At 39.9% G+C, this 16,948-nt stretch overlaps 1 protein-coding gene across 20 annotated transcripts in view; it reads right to left on the reverse strand.

Moving 5' to 3' along the window:
- The window catches only part of TRPM3 (transient receptor potential cation channel subfamily M member 3), an 809,383-nt gene that overhangs the window by 238,532 nt on the left and 553,903 nt on the right, over positions 1-16,948 (reverse strand). For all 20 annotated transcript variants that reach the window (XR_014773156.1, XM_084750067.1, XM_084750062.1 and 17 more), the window contains exons 4-5: positions 10,043-10,256; positions 6,431-6,555 (exon numbers count right to left, since the gene is read on the reverse strand). Coding sequence is in view for 19 of the 20 variants with exons in the window: in XM_084750067.1 (XP_084606193.1) it covers positions 6,431-6,555; positions 10,043-10,256 (339 nt within the window). In the remaining variant the exon portion in view is untranslated. The remainder of the gene's footprint in view (positions 1-6,430; positions 6,556-10,042; positions 10,257-16,948) is intronic.

The raw sequence follows: 16,948 nt of genomic DNA on the forward strand, positions 1-16,948 counted from the left end.
CCCAGCTGCCGTGTGGCCATCACATCAAGAGACCTGTAGCCAGAACTTTCCAGGTCAGCCATTCCCAAACTCCTCCCACCCCACCCCACCCCCTCAGTAACAGAGAAAGCAGCCCTTGCTACTTAAGCCATTAAGTTTTCAGGTCATTTTTATGCATTCATAGGTAAAATGACCTTGTATTATTGTTGCCTTTCTTTAAATATATCTTCTTCTCTGGACTGGGGTTATAAGTCCATGGCTGTTGGTACCCCTGCCTCCAGGCATGAGTCCTCAGTGTTGCCTGGAATTCCTGTCCTATGCTTTGGATCAGTTTTGATGTGTGTTCCATTGGGTGGTGACGGACATCCTGCAGTCTCTCCATACTCTCACTGGAATCTATTCCCTTTTGGCAGATGATCTGATTCCTTTTCTTGCTAGCTCATTAGGGTGCCCTACTCATTATATATTTTCTGTGTCACCATATATAAATTGAGGCTAGTATTAAAATCACCTTATTAAGATAAAATACCCCATATGCGGTGGTTCAACTTGAAAATTTTCAACTTCATGGTGGTACAAAAAAGAATACACTTTCAGCAGAAACTACTAAGTTTTCTCTTTTATCTGGGTTAGTGATTTTCTATTGTGATGCTTTGTAGTGGCAGAAAACCATAGCATCAGGCATGCATACGATTAGAAAGGTAAGTGATTGGCTTAGTACTCTACAGTGCACTGTGGCCAGGATTATATGAACTATTCAGCATTTGACGTCAACACAGGCTCAACTGTAGGTCAATGTCAGTATCCTTAGCAGTGTGAAGCCAGTAAAGCAGAGTTCACTGGCCTAAACTATGATGTCTATGGGGATAGGGATATTAAGTGCATTTCAACTTATACTATTCACCACTCATGATGGGATTATGGTACAGAACCCCACCATAACACTGTACTCTCACAACCCTTGGAGAACCATGTACTCAAATCAGTAATAGCTGTTATGATAGAAACACAATATTGCTGGACAGGTAAGGAGACAGAATTGATGGCACTGGTTGAAATCCCAGCCACATCCTTCACTGGTCATGGGACACCTAGAAAGTTGGCTTAGTCTCTCTTTTTGAAAGAAGTTTTGAGATTATGTTATTTCCATTTTATGTGTATGAGATTTTTGCCTATATGTTTGTATACCATGTGTGTACAGTGCCTTGGGGGCTAGAAGAGGGCAGCAGATCCCCAGAGTCTGGAGTTGTAGACAGTTGTGAGGTGCTGTGTGGGTGCTAGGATTGAAACCCTTGTCCTCTGGAAGAGCATCCAGTGCTCTAACCACTGACCAATTTTTATTGATTTCATTATTAAGTTGACTTAATCTCATAGCGATTAGGTTTACCATCAATAAAATCGCCATAATGAGTGATAATTGTTTCTGAGCACCCTGTGGAGAATTAAATAGTTTTTATGCAAGTCCCTAGAAATCTGGTGGTTTGTAGTAAGCAGTACAAAGCTGTAAGTATAGTAACTGATAATGATAAACTTCCATGTTAAAGCCCTTTTAACATCTTGACACAACCTGCTGAGTGTAGATTCTTCCCCTCTTCTGCACGTTCGTGTGTACAGGTGGCTTTATTTTTATTTTTTTCTTCCCCTAAGCTTTGGACTCTTTACCACCTCATCACCTTTCTAGGATAATTTTTTTTCAGAATTATCATTCCTTAAATCCCTTTCTATCAACAATATGTGATGAAACTCAAATCCATATTATCTTGAGGAAGAGTCTATCACAGTGTGATTCCCATGGTCTACCCTATCAATTTTTTCTTATTCCCTGAAGCACCAATACTGCACATTACTTTAATTTCTCACATGGCCACTCCAATAGACTCGCCCACCTCCTCTCCCTGTTGTCTGAAACATCAGGACCATCTATGCTGCTCTAATTCCTCACAGTGTGACTCCCATGAATGACCCATCTCTCCTTGCTCTTCTCTTCTTCTCTTTGCTGCTTTTTCCCCTGGGAATATGCTTATCTTTTGGTTTAGATCAGCATTGCAGTGATGTCTAACAGTTCCAGGTCCCCGCCATCCTGGAGTCTGTCAGTAGCATTTGGCACAACTTTTTCTCAGCCTTCATAACTCACTGTTCGGTTTTCTGTATCTCAACCATTCATACTTTTCCCTTTGCTGGCTCATTTTTCCTCTGCTTGGCCATTAAACTGTGGAGACTATTAGGACATAAGCCTTCTTTTCCTCATTGTCCCCCTTCCCATGGTGGAGGGACCACTGGAATGGCCTGATTGCCATCTACCTGGAAATATCTCAAAGGAACTTCAAAGAGAACACGCCCAAGTCCTAACTCACTATTACCCTCACAGAAACTGCATCTCTGATGGAGATGACCCTCACTGCTGCCTTGGCAGTTTCCCCAGAATCTGTGTGGTCCAGGTCCAGCAAGCATTGGCTCTGTCCTGTATAACTGACAGATGTAGGTGGCTTTCTTCTCCTCCAACCTTTTTCTCTTACATCCTCTGGTTATATCTTATCTAACCCAGTCATAGAAGTTCAGCAAACCTCACGTTAGGGCCACTGTTGGGATTTTATTTTTTTATTTTATTTTTTTTGAGTTTACAGTATGAAGTCATATTTGGCTTGCCCCAGAGATAACTGACAAATGTGCTGAGTTGCTAACTACGCCCAATGTGGCAATCAGTTGTATTACTGACCTTGGTGGTTCTTGGCTTAAAAAGCAAAGAGAACATTAAAAGGTCACTTTTAAAAGAAATTCTCCAAGGCTACAAAAACTCCAGGTGATAAACTTGCAACTTATTGAGGTACAACACTGAATATAAAGGAGTTTAAAAATTAGATATGTCAGAAAATCTGCCAAAGATAACATCCTTGTCTCAGATAGCATGCAAATATACCTTTGCTTCTGATTATGGATTCTTAATTTGTTGTGTGTCTGGCTAAATTGGTTTAGCTAGAGGCAAAGATTTGAGAAAAAAGACAGTCACCTCTTAAAATTCTGGCTAAGTTGTCTTCTAAAAGTAAGTAATATAAATTTAAAATGTGGTAAGTGAGAATTAGAATTTGCTAACAGTTCTTTCCTGACTTCACACTGCTGGTAATTTTATAATTATCTATGTAAGTCAAGTTTTTTTTTTCCAGGACAATGAAGAGCTTTAGTTATCTGCTGAGTATATTTTCAAGTTTAATATGTAGGTGTAAATAGACAAAGCATCCTATCATTGAGTATTTTTTTCAGGTCCCTTGATATGATAAATATACAAGAGTGTTCTCTGAAAAGAGTTGGATTTGGGGTTCTAGTCCATGGTTCATTTCCTTAACCCCTGCAAAGCGATTCCATTACGGGGCAATGGAATTAAATTGTAAATAAATTAAATTGTAAATAAATTACAATTAGCATCATCATGACTATTCCTAGAGAAGTGGCAGCAGAGAAACCATTTTTATAATTTACCTAGAGATGAAGAAATGACAACATGAGGTGTGCAAATGTCCTATCAATGCCTCATGTTCTCATGCAAAGTTACAGTTTATGTTATGCACAGTTATGTTACGCTTTAATCAGAAACTAAACCAAATTGTATTTTCTAGCTCTCTTACATTGATGCATGAACTAAAAGTTTATGTCCCCTCCCATCTCAGTTCTAACATTGAAATCCTAACCTATAAGAAGACTGTGCTAGGAGGTGAGGTCTTGAGGAGCTAAGTATGTCATGAGGGTTCAACCCTCAAGTATGGAGTCTACTTGGACTAAGATCCTGATAAAGAGGGGCCCTGGAGAGACCCTCAGTGTCTGTAATCAGGTAAGGTCCCAGTGAAAAGGACCCCTGCAGCCACACAACTTGGACTATGATTAGAGGTGACACTGTCATAAAGTGGGGAGTGGAGAAAGGTTTAGCATTGCATTTTCTATATTTTCCCATAAAGTCTAGGTTCCATCAGGCCTAGTTCATCTTCATTATAGACCTTTATTAAGATTGCGGATCTGGATTGAGTTCTGAGACTCCTGCCCCTGAAACATGCTGCCCAGGCTATTCTCAAATTTGAGATTCTCCTGCACCAGCCATGGACTGGCATGCCTGGGCTTATCTTTCAGTAAGACAATTGCTTTGATTCTAGTGGAGGACTTGAAAACAAACACTATTATAACAAAGGAGCTTAGTAAATCCCATGCATACTCCAGCTCATCAGCTTTGGGAGAGAGAATAAAGCAGCAGAGCAATCAAAATTCAATAAGCCCCAGTCACAAATTTATTGAAAAAACTAGACTACACTTATTTTTTCAGTGTGCTGTGTAATCTGCCATTTTAATTTCCATTGAAGAAAGAAACTTTAACTATTTATCTTTTAAAAATACAGTTGGCTCATGTGAGTGGCTTATACATACTAGTGGGTTCACATGAAGTTCTGTATGTGTTTATAGCATAGACTGATCAAATTCAACTCCTCCTTTCCAAACATTCACTCTTCCTGACTCTCGTGAACATTCTTATATCCACATTTTGAAAGCTTCTACATATGAGAGAGACCATGGTATGCTTATTTCCTCATGTCTTGCTTATTTTACCTAATGTCACCAATTCCATTTTACTGTAAATGACAGGATCTTTTTCTTTATGGCCAGGTAATATATATATATATAATACATATTATATAGGAAAGATTATATATAATATATTTATCTGTATATGTAAAGAGTTTATAATATATTCTTTTTAAATGTGGGATTTGTTGTTGTTGTTCACTTTACATCCCGATTAAAGCCCCCTCCCTCCTCACCTCCCAGTCTTCCATAAGACTCCCTTACTCCACCCAGAAGTTTGGCTGTGAGTCTCAGTAGCTGTTTCAATTCCCTGCTTTGTATAAATTATTATAATATATATAATTTTTATTCAATCATCTGTTGCTGGGCATCCAGGCTAATTCCCTCTATGTTGTGGATAGTGTCCCTTTTCTCTGGATATATACCTACAAGTGGGATAGCTGGAGCCTTTGGTATTGAGGAACTTCTATATGGTTCTATATAATGGCTGGAATAAATTACTTTAACATCACCAGTATATGAGTTTCACTTCTGCATATTTTTTTCAGAATTTGTTATTTATTTCATAATACTCATTTTCATTATAGCTGGGATTTACATTTTCCTGGTGGCTAATGCTGTTCAGTGTTTCAATTTGTCAATGGATTACTTTTCCATTTTAAAGTTAGATGTGTTTATGTGCCCCTTTAAGCTTCTATGTATTGTAGCTATTACTCTTTTGTCGGACACATAATGGCAAATATTTTCTCTTATTATATAGGTTGCCTCTTCATCCTCTTGCTTCTTTCCTGTGGAGATATAAGTTTGATTTCATCCCAACTAGAAAAGTTTTGCTTTTGTTTCCTGCAATTACAGGTCCTCTGCAGAAAACCACTGCCCTTATTGGCGCCTTGAAGTGCTTTCTCTTTTTCAAATGCTTGTGGCTTCAGATCTCACATTCATGTCTTTGATCTACCTCTCTCTTCCATTTCAATGATGATTTCCCTCTTTTGTCAAAAATAGATTCTTTTCTCATATAATATATTCTGATTACAGTTTCCTGTCCCTCTACCACTCCCAGTCTCTCCCTAGGTTCCCTTTATCTGGTTCTATCTCATTAAGGGTCCATTTTGAATCCTTTGGGGACATGCAGTCTTCTCAGCACCATTTCTACAAATGAGCATCTTTGGTTGGTTACATGTAGATACATGGCATCTCTGTTCAGTTCTGTTGGGCCACTTGTCTCTTTCTATGCCAATGCCATGCTATCTAGGACACTGATGCTCCACAGTAGATCTTGAAATCAGATACCGTGGCATTTCCAGATTTTATCTCCTGAGGATTGTTTTTACTGCCTGAGGTCCTGCGGTTCTGTATGGACTTTAGCATCATTATTTCTATCTCTCTGAAGAATGTCATTAACATTTTAATAGAGATTACATTGAGTGTAAGGACATTTAAAGACTATTAATAATTTCAATCCACATCACAAGAAACACCTATTTTTTTAAAGTCTTCTTCAATGTATTTCATCAGTGTCTTGCAGGTATTATTGAGTTTATTCACTCCCTTGGTTGTTTATTTCTCAGAATTAGTCTTGGCCACTATTCACTGCACTGTCCAGAGTCTACCCATCTTTTGGGCTCAAAGATTAAATGCCCGATGAGGCTCCTTATCCTTTCATAAGCCTCTAGGGCATGTAGGTCACATTCAGTCTAGGATACTGCCAACACCCCAGTTGCGAGAATTGACAGGGAGTTTATCTACATAGAGTTTGGAAACCAAGTAATCATTTAGTAAACCATTCATAATACTAGTTTGACTTTGAGGGACAGACTCAAAAGCATCATCCTGTACACATTACAGATGCTAGGAGAAGTCACCTACTAGAGCACTCCTCAGGACTTACATCTCTTCCAATCAGGTCCTCTTGGTTTTCCACAATTCCCCAGGGGGCGATACCTATGGTACATATCTTCCCTCGAGACTTAGATGCATGGTCCTTCAAGGCATCTCCAACATGACGAATGACACCTAGAGGCAAAGAAAGAGGTATTAACCTTATCTTTTAAGGACAGTGACCTTTCTAGCATTCTTCAGGAAATTAATGAGTGCCTTTAACCTTGGGGGAATGTGTTAGATATAAGATTTTGACATATTTCTATAAAACCCCCACAATTCAAAAGAGAATTCATAAGAGTGGCTATAATGCAGATATATTTGTTAGAGTCAATATAAACTCAAACAATGAATTTATTTAATTGATATGAGATAACAGAGAATATCTAGTTCTATAAAGAATAAGTACAATTAGAGGATGCTTTTCTTGTAAGCCTAGTGAGTTATTAGCATCTTGAATCCTTGGAACAAAAAGCACAAAAGCTAATCTATTCTACAGTCTGTGAAGAAATTAGGGTCATTTTGATAGTCATTTACCTATGATTTTGTTAACCTTGATTTCTTCTTCCTATTCATATCACATACAGTGAAAAGCCTACTAGTAGTGCTGTCTTACTCAATGGCAAATTTATGCTAAAATGTGTAAGTGCACCTTTAATATTCATCATTATATTTGTTTCCACCTTCTGTTAACGATTATCTCATAATTAAAAGCAAGGAAATTCAGATTACAGCATTTGGGAACCCGATCTTGACTTTAAGAAAGCATTTAAAGAGTATACAATTTCTAATCCTTTAGCTTCCTTCTTAAGCAATCATTTCTATACAGGACTCAAGATACATTTTCTAAGACCTTAGACTTATCAGTGTTCCCATTTCCCAGGAAGCACACATTCTCAGTGCCATCCCTTCTATGGACATTAAGCTGGATGCATTTCCTTGCACATATAGCAGCTTTTGAGTCCTTGAAAGCTCCACATTTCCCTGCCACATCTGCTGGTTATGCGTAACAGCACGTAAGATGTGCCTCCTGACAGGAGGTCAGAATAGTGTGTTACTCAGTTTGTAGATTCCAAGAGACTGTCTGACTCTAAGTAAGGGCTCAGAAACCACACTGACCATGCGGAATGCACCAAGCAGCATCACCATGTAAATATCATACAGGTTTCAATAATGCAACTGTAAAGTAGACATGAGACCAAATAAAGCTATACGTAAGCACTAATGCACATTGTGCTGTGCGGTGAGCCGAGGGAGATGTCCTTTTCACCTACTGGCTTGTCTGTGCATCATCTAAATGAAAATATTGCTGAATATAACTTTCAGACAAAAAGAGAGTAAATCCATAAATATTAATGTTAATATGCAAAACACACCAGGACTGGGTTGGAGAAGAAATTTAACTTTACAGTATGCCTCTCTGTCTGCCATGGTTTTCTCTACCTGATAGTAGCTTTAATAGCTGTCATTAAAGTCTCTTACTCTGAACCTGAGATGAGCTGTTTGGTTTATATATTTAGGATGTAAATGCTTTTCTTTCCATGCCTTTGATTGCATTTCACAAAAGAAGACAAAAACTAGCAATCCAACTTTCTAAATATAGAAAATTGCTTAGAATTTCTTTTGAGCCTTGCTCTGGGTGGGCCTCTCTACACTAGGAAAGCAGAAGACTAAATAATTACAAGCCAGTGTTTCTACTTAGCGAAGAGGAAAATGTGGAGCCTAAAATCTGAGTAGCCGCTAAGATTGTTCTTTACAGGATCAACAGTAAGAGCTGACAGAGCAGGTCGGTCCAAGATGTTGCCAGCTGTTGATGGACTGGGTTGGGATTTTATAACACAACACTGGGTGTTGACCGTGTACACAGCCCACTGCCAAACCATGCCTGTGTAGCTGTGTACTGACTGATTGCAAAATCTAGTTATGTAGAACACATTTTGTAGTTTTTGTGTCACTTAAACGTCATCCAAACTAAAATTTAATTGCTAGTGTATTTTTGTTTTTTTGGGACATCTCGTCCCTGCTCTTGCTCCTGCTCTCACTATCCTGGAACTCACTGTTATAGACTAGACTGGCCTCAAACTAGCACAGACCTGCCTACTTTTGCCTGCTGAGTTCTGGCATTAAGGGCATGTGCCACCATACCTGCCTGGCATTGGTACACTTTGAATAGGAATTTCTGATGGAGGATAACAACATTTACTCTATCACATACTAATTACACCCTGCATATAAGAACCTACCTGTAAGTGCTTATTAGAGTTCATTTGATGACGTGCCTGTATCATAATATGGAAATTTATATGGCATTCAGGTAAAGGTATTTGGAGTCCATGGAGGTTTGGACTTGATCATCTTTTGATGTAGAATGTGTTAAGAAACATTTAACAGTATAGTCACATGAATCCGGAGAGAGGCTCAGGGGTTAGGAGCATGTACTGCTCTTGCAGAGGCTCTGTGTTTGGTACTAAGTACTCATGTTGGGCAATTCACAGCTGCCTATAACGCCATATCCAAGAAGGATTCAGTGGTTCTAGCTTCTGAGAGCACTACACATATGTGCACAAACTCACTCTCAGATACACATGCATACATATCATTAAAAATAAAGAACTTACTGACTTTATAATCCATACCCTATAGGGAAATGGCAATAAAAAAAAACTAGGGCTGCAAAGATGCCCAATGGATAAAGCAACTGCTATACAAGTGTAAGGACCCGAGATTGAAACACCAGAGCCCATGTAGAAGCCAGGGACAGTAATAGTGTAAGCATCTGTAGCATGCCTGTAGAAATGAGTGGCAGAGGATGGAGCGTCCTTGAAGGCTCACAAGCCAGCTAGCCTGGTGTTTACAGCACTGAACAACACAGCAAGGTGAAAGGCAAGGACTAACACCTGAAGTTGTTTGGCTGTGTAGTAGTCATGCATGGCATGTGGTCATGGTAGTGATGGCATATACAATGTCACACCTTTACACACACACACACACACTACTAACACATACATTCCCACACTTACACACACATACACACTCTCACATATACACACACTCACATATCCACACACTCACATACACACACCACTCACACACACATACTCACATATACACACTATTCACATACTCACACACTCACATAAAACACACACACACACACATACATACACACACACACACACACACACACACACACACACACACACACACACACAAACACTCACAGACAAAGTTATTTGGTACCAAGCTTGAAACTGCTTAAATAACAAAGGCAGACATTCCAATTTAAAATAAAAAACTTACTCTTTAAAAAGTTGGTGGTTACTTACAATAATTGGCCTACTAAAAACATCTTGTGAATTTCTATTAGTCGTTTACACAACTTCTGCAGTCCATTAAATAGTAAAACTGTTCCTTATATGTAGTTCATCTTAGTTGGAAAGTACCTGTATAGTTATCACTCAGGCAAAGGAAGGAGGAAACGCAGTAAGAGGCGGGATGAGCAAGAGGGTGGACACTTGTGAGTAGAGATGAGGTAGAGAGATGTAGATGTTTTCAGCTCGAGGCAAAATTATTCTAGACACAACATTATTGCAGCTGCCCTTTTCCTTCCCACTCAAATTACCTGTGTTGACCCCTCCAGTGAAGATCCACGCTCCGGTTGTCATGGCGGCTTTGATTAGCCCTTTCCCAAAGACTTGCTTGAGTTTGGGCTGGAGTTCAAAGTTCTGCAGGCCTCCATGCACAGAGATGAGAAGTTTGGGAAGTTCCAGTTGCCATTCCTTGGTCATCAGGTGTAGCAAGAGGTCAGGCTTCGTATCGAAAGATACTCGGACGTACTAGAATAAAGACCGGCAATTAGGGAGGCAGGCAGCGCTGCCTGCAGCTGTTTGTCATCTGTGGCAGTTGTATGTCCCTACTTGAAGAACGTGTCTTGTGTGAAATCAGGTATCATTTCCTTTACCAAAAGAGGCCTCAGGAGACAGAGGGATTCTATTTCTGAAGGTTTTATCAAAATTCTGAGTTACTGACAATTTGAAAATTATCTGATTTTTTAAAAATAAAACATAGTTTAAACACAACTTCCCTGGCAAGCTCTTCACCTAAAACAAATCATGTCGACATTTCAGCATTGTTTACATTTATAAAATGATTAAAACATTTCTAGTATTTTTAACATGATTGATCCCTTTAAATAAACTAGATGTAGGTATAACTATGCCTTTGTGGTTTTGTGATCCTGTTGTGCTTTTGTGGTTCCAGAAGACTCTAAAGTTCTATATAATATAAAGAAAAATTTAAAGTCAGGCAATAGCAGGTTATCTGTATCATCTATCTATCTATCTATCCATCTATCTATCTATCTATCTATCTATCCATCTATCTATCTCTTATCTATTTGTGTATCTATCATCTATTTATGCATTTATCATCTCTATCTTTCTATCATCAATCAATCAATCATCTCTATATTTATTTAATTTTATGAGACACTGGGTAGCTATAGCTGGCCTATAACATGTTGTTCAGAGCAGGCTGACTATGGACTCACAGTGATCCTCCTGGCTCTGCCTTCTCAGTGCTGAGATTAGAGAGGTGCAGCACCACACCTGGCTCAAATGTTTTATCTTTAAAACACAAGTGACAGAAGACACGCCAGCTATTCTGCAGTTTAAAATGAAAATATATAGCAGGAATCAAGGTAGACTCAGCAGGAAGTTCTTTATATAAAAAAGTATATACAACAAATGCTATAAATACAATGCTATGTATGTATATATACACAGAGACAGACAGACACACACAGACAGACAGACACGAAGCTTTTAGTTCAACTACCTATACTAGGCAATAATAGAAAATTCTTTGACATATACTATTAACCTGGTATAACATGCAGGGATATTCAATTTCTAAAGAAAGCCTGCTTGGGAGCACAGATCAGGGCAGGATCTGAGAGGCTCTTCCAAGCCCTGCAGCCCTTGAATATCTGACCTGATTATTTTCTGCAGTATGAGGGAGTCCTTTGGGGGGGGGTCCCAAAAAAATTGGTATACACCAAATGCTCAACTATGAAATGTTAGGGGAAAATCCTAAGGAACTATATAAGAGGAGGCTGCAGGGAAACTTGCTCACTGCAACCATGGAAGGCTGAGGTAGGCTCTGGGTAGTCTGAAAAAAGACTTTCAGTTGGTTATTTCTAGACGCAAGCAGTGCCTACACAAATTTGCCTTTGGTACTCTTGCTGTGGTTTGAGATCTGGAAAGCTAATGCCAATAATTTTGTTTGAGTAATGGCTCCAGATAAGAAGCAAACACAGACCCTCTGTGAAGGAATGTATAATAAATTCAGGTTGGAAATAATTGTCATGGGAACAGATGGCTAAGCTAGACCCTCTAAGACAGTGAGATGGTCCCAGAATACAAAGCAGACACATTTAGCATCTTATATATGGATACCAAAACAAGGAAGAAGAAGAAGCTGCAAGAAATGACCGTGGACAATTGAAAGCCTAGAACAGAACTTTTGGAAATTAAAATGTAATGCTGTAAATGAAAATTTGCATGCAAAAGGAAATATTGACAATGGTTCTTAAAAATTAGCCATATTCAGCCTACAACAATGAAGGTTTGGAAAATATACAGAAACAGCAACCACTAAAGATGGTTGGGAGAGCAAGTTAGAAATTCTAGCGGATCATGAAAGAGGCACTGCCTGATGAGGCATTGACAGAACATTTCCCAGAAGTACTGAAGGACACTAGCTCTCAGGTCCAGGAGCTCAGTGGATCCTAGGAAGGATAGAGAATAGGCAACCTCAGTCTTGTTATCACTGAAAGCACCCCAAGATGCCTGGGTATAAAAAAGTACCCCCAAACTGGCCAGGTGTCAGAAAGCAGCACCCCATGTAGACTCTAGGCTGGAAACCCACTCCTCACCATCAGCAAAGGAAGATAAACCTAAAGGAAATGAATGACCTGTGGGTCCAGAGCACCACATTTTCAGGAAAGTGACATGTTTTCTTTTCAAAAGTAGGAAAAAATAATAGTAATTTTATGAATGTTAACACTGAGTTGCCCTCTGTCCGTTTTCACTGAAGTAAAATTGAAGCTTACATGATTTAGAACGATGATCTCACACACAAGGTGGAATGTTACTAATTAGTAGCTACATGGTAAATATACAAATACACGTTGGTTGCACAATATAAAACAATAGCCATGCCTAATTTATAGCGTAAAGGTGTAGAATAATGCATCAGGCAATACATTAGTAATCAAAATTAAGTCATTCTTAAGTGCATATTACATGGGGGTTAGATCTCAGTTGGTAGAATGTTTCCCTAATGCTCTTGGTTTGATACTTAAATACCACATAAACACGATGTGGTGCTGTATGCCTGTAATCCCAACCTTTGAGGGGTGGAGGCAGATGGATTAGAAATTTGGGACATCCTGAAGCATGTGAGATGCTATCTCAGAAAAAAAGACAGAAAGAAAATAACAAGAACAAAACTCTTTGCTGGGTCCTTGAGATGGCTCAGGGAAGAGAGGCACTTCCTTGATACCAAGCCTGTGGACCTGAGTTCAGTTCCTGGGACCACATGGTAGAAGGAGAATATCAACTCCCACAGGTTCTCTGTATGCCAACTATGGCCCACACACATGTGCACATATTCACACATATATACACACAGAAAACATTAAGGGAAAAATCAGTTAAGATTATAAAAAATGGTTGCTTATGGGAGAAAAGAATTGATTAACAAGGTTTGTGGCACATCACTGTCATCAGTACTTGTAAGGTGGAGGCAGGAACATCAGGAGCTCAAAGGCTAGCCTTAGATACATAGTGAATATGAGGCTAGCTAGGCTTTATGAAATCCTGTCTCAAAATGCAAAATCCCACAAATTATTCACTAACTTTGGGTGTGAATTACATTCAACTCTATTCTGTCTGTGTGTCTCTGTCTGTGTGTCTCTGTCTCTGTCTCTGTCTCTGTCTCTCTCTCTCTCGCTGTCTCTCTGTATGTGGTATATGTGTGTACGTATTCATTTGTGTATGCATGAGGGAACACAAGTGTGGATCAGAAGTCAATTTTGAGTGTCTTCCTATCTTTTTATTTATTTTATACATTCACTAATTAAATTATTTTGTGCACATGTGTGCTGCATGCATGTGTGCATGTATGTATGTGTGTGTGCACATGTGTGTCATAGTACAGGTGTGGAAATTAGAGGACAGTTTGGGGAGTAGATTCTCTCTTCCCACCATATGGATCCCAGGTGTTTAATTCAGCATCAGACTTGCCGGCAAGTGCTTTTATCTATCAAATCATTTTGCCAGTCCATTTGTCAAGATCTCTCTCAAGAACTCTCTCGGAGCTCACTGGTTTGGCTATACTGGCTGGCCAGTAAGCCCAAGGAACCTCCTTGTCTCTACTTTTCCAGTGCTGGGATTCCTGGTGTATGCTATTCCAGCCTCTTTATGTGGGTGCTATTGAACTCGCGTTTTCATATTTGTGTAGCAAGCACTTTACCAGTTGAAAGAAATTCCCAACCCCTACAGTTCAATTCTTCCCCTCCCCAAGGTTAGTACCAAGGCCCACATGTATGTTGACTGACTCACATACTATTTTACAGTCAATTCTTAAACAGTATACTAAAATAATCACAAAAGCATAGCACAGAAAACACAAAGACTGGTAAAATAGCCAGTTATCAAGTATTATCTGTAGCATATTACTATGTTTTTGCTTTTTAAAAAAATAGGCCTGGTAGGGTAACATAACCACACACACAAGCAATCTGCTGCTTTTTGACATTCGTCCTTCATCACTCATGCCACTAAGCCTTAGGAATCTTTGAGCTCCACTGTGCGTGGATAAATCCAGCATCACACAGATGGCTTTCTGTTGGCTGAAAGGTCCCTCTGTGGAGCCTGACTTCCGCACTCCACGTGCACATGTGCTAAGGGCTTCTTGTATTCCAGCTCAGATTCTCCTTCAACACTTGCAGAAAGCACCCATCACGTCCCCACACTTGCACTGCTAGTACGGGGGTCATGAACAGCTCTGTACTGTAGCTTTGACTCTACAGCCTTCTCTTGACATCAAAGATAGAACTTCCTCTTACTCCTTTTCCTTTACATAAACCAACTAGTCTCCAAGTCCTAACGAGGCATTTCTCAACATGGTGTTTTCACCCAGACCTGGTCTTTGCTCCTTCCACTGCAGTGTTAGCAGTGTCGTCTGGGCTCTGGCACAGCCTCCTGACTTCTCTGGCTCTCAGATCTCTATGAGACAGACGGCAGCAGGTCAATGGGCTGACTTCTTTCTGCAGAGCACTTTGCTCATACTACATCTTAATTTAAATCATTACACCTTCTGTAAACTCCCTATCCGGGCTAGTAAGTTTCCCCTTAATTTGATCTTACCTTCTCTAGTGACATCCTTTCCCCTTTACTGTGCATCTGCCTAGTGCTGAATCCCCTCCTAGGTAATCCACTCCTCCCTGTCACTCACGGAAACTATGCTCATCGTAAAAAAGCTTGCTTCAGTCCCAGTGCCTGCCTGAGGCTGCAAGCCCGTGCTGATGCAGTGCGACTCTTGATGAAGCCCAGTGTGATATTTCTTTCGGGATGTTTCTTTTATGTGCCATTTTATCTCCTGAGCAATGGGCCTTTGAGCTCAGGGCCTAGTTGAGCTGCCCGTGTTTTTTGGGAAACCTTTTCAGCGTTGGCTGCAAAGTAGCCATGGTATAATGAGAGATAATTGTTCAATCATGGGCCTCTGGAGATCCTCTGCTTCAATTCTTCTGTTTCTAGCTCCAGGCAAGGACTCGTAGGGATATCACTGTTATCCAACGGTCATTTACACCATTATTACAGCCATATTGTTAAGGCTGCAATGAACTCTGAAGGCTATAGATGGGTTGGGCCTCTTAACCTTTAAAATGTAAAAGTCATATGATAGGCAAGCTAGTGGAAAATGCAGGTTATGATTCAATAGGCCCGGGGTGGGGCTTGGATGTTTTCATTTATAACAACAGCTTCCTGAGGTCCACATAGATGTAACTCCTGCCCAGATTTAAAAAGGAAAAAGGTGGCCTTGTGTAGCCTCAGTGGAAGAGGATGTACTTAGTCCTGCTGCAACTTGATGTGCAAGGGCAAGGTGGTACCCATGGGGATGTCCTCTCCTTGTAGAGAAGGGCAGGGGGAATGGGAGCGGGGTTGGGTGGGGTGGTGATGTAAGGGTGGGACTAGGAAGAGAGGAGAACAGGGTTATGATCAGGCTGCAATGTGATTAAATAAATAAATTAATGAAAAATACAAAAACAAAAAAAGACCTAAACAGTGTGTGTATGGTTTGACTTTGTTGTTACATATTCACATTGACAATGGCATCTTCAATGCAGCAGTTTGGAGAGACGGGGCCTTTAAGAGATATTTAGGTCAGGAAGACAGTGTCTTCCTGAACAGATTCATGCTCTTGTTGCGGGAGTGAGGGCCTGATGAACGAATGAGTTTGCTCTGCACACCTGGTGTGTGTGCAGGGGGGAGGGGAGGTAGGGGTGTACACACAAACACATCTTCTTTCCCTTACACGTACTGCAGTGGGATGACACTGAAGTATGGGCCTCACTGGCAGCAAGGCCCTAGGCCCTGGATTTTCTGTTCTCTAGACCTGTAAAGTATGAGAGTCTGTGATTTATAAATTTCTCATCCTCAGATACCATGCTACAGCAGCACAAGGAAGGACTAAAGCAATGCGTCTGTTATTCAGCTCGGAGCCAATGAGAAGTAAAGTACACTTAAATTTATATGAAAGCAAAGAGATGATGGGGAAGAAATAGGCCACGATAAACGAGAAAGTACAATGGATGAGCTGCTCAAGGCGTCTCCACTAACAGTACGCGTGTAGGCCATGACTATTTCTTATACAAAGAAATACAAGATTCTGTACAGACCACACCTAACCATCCTGAATGTCAGATGAAAATCATGATGGCTTTTTAACTATTGCCCATCATCTACAACTTATTGTGCCCTTCTCTTGCAGAATAAAAGGCAAGTATTTAAGTAAATCAACAAGCTACATTTTATCATTTTGGTTATTTGTTTAGAAAATCGACTAAATGGTTTGGGAAGTAAAACTGTTATTAATATCCTGGGTTAAACATAATTTTAAGGTTATCTCTAGATTTCAATTAAATAGAAAATTTTAATGCTATATTCCTATATATGTAGAAATCAGACCTGCTGAATCAGCAGCTCAACACACATAGATAATTTTGCCCAGAGAAATTAATCAACCCTTATTAAGTCATTAATATGATTTGAAATTAGGAGCTATTTGGGTTGTCATGATAAGTAATTATTATTATTTTTTATTTAGGGGGGGCAGGCACATGCAGTGGGTGTATGTGTGGAGGTAAGAGGGCAGCTTGTGATAGCCATATCTTTCCTTTTACCATGTAAGCCCCAGGAATTGAACTCAGGTCCTCAGGCTTGACCTCAAGCGCCTTTACTCA

Source organism: Acomys minous, assembly GCF_964271855.1.
Source record: "Acomys minous genome assembly, chromosome: 2".
NCBI classification, from domain to species: Eukaryota; Metazoa; Chordata; class Mammalia; order Rodentia; family Muridae; genus Acomys; species Acomys minous.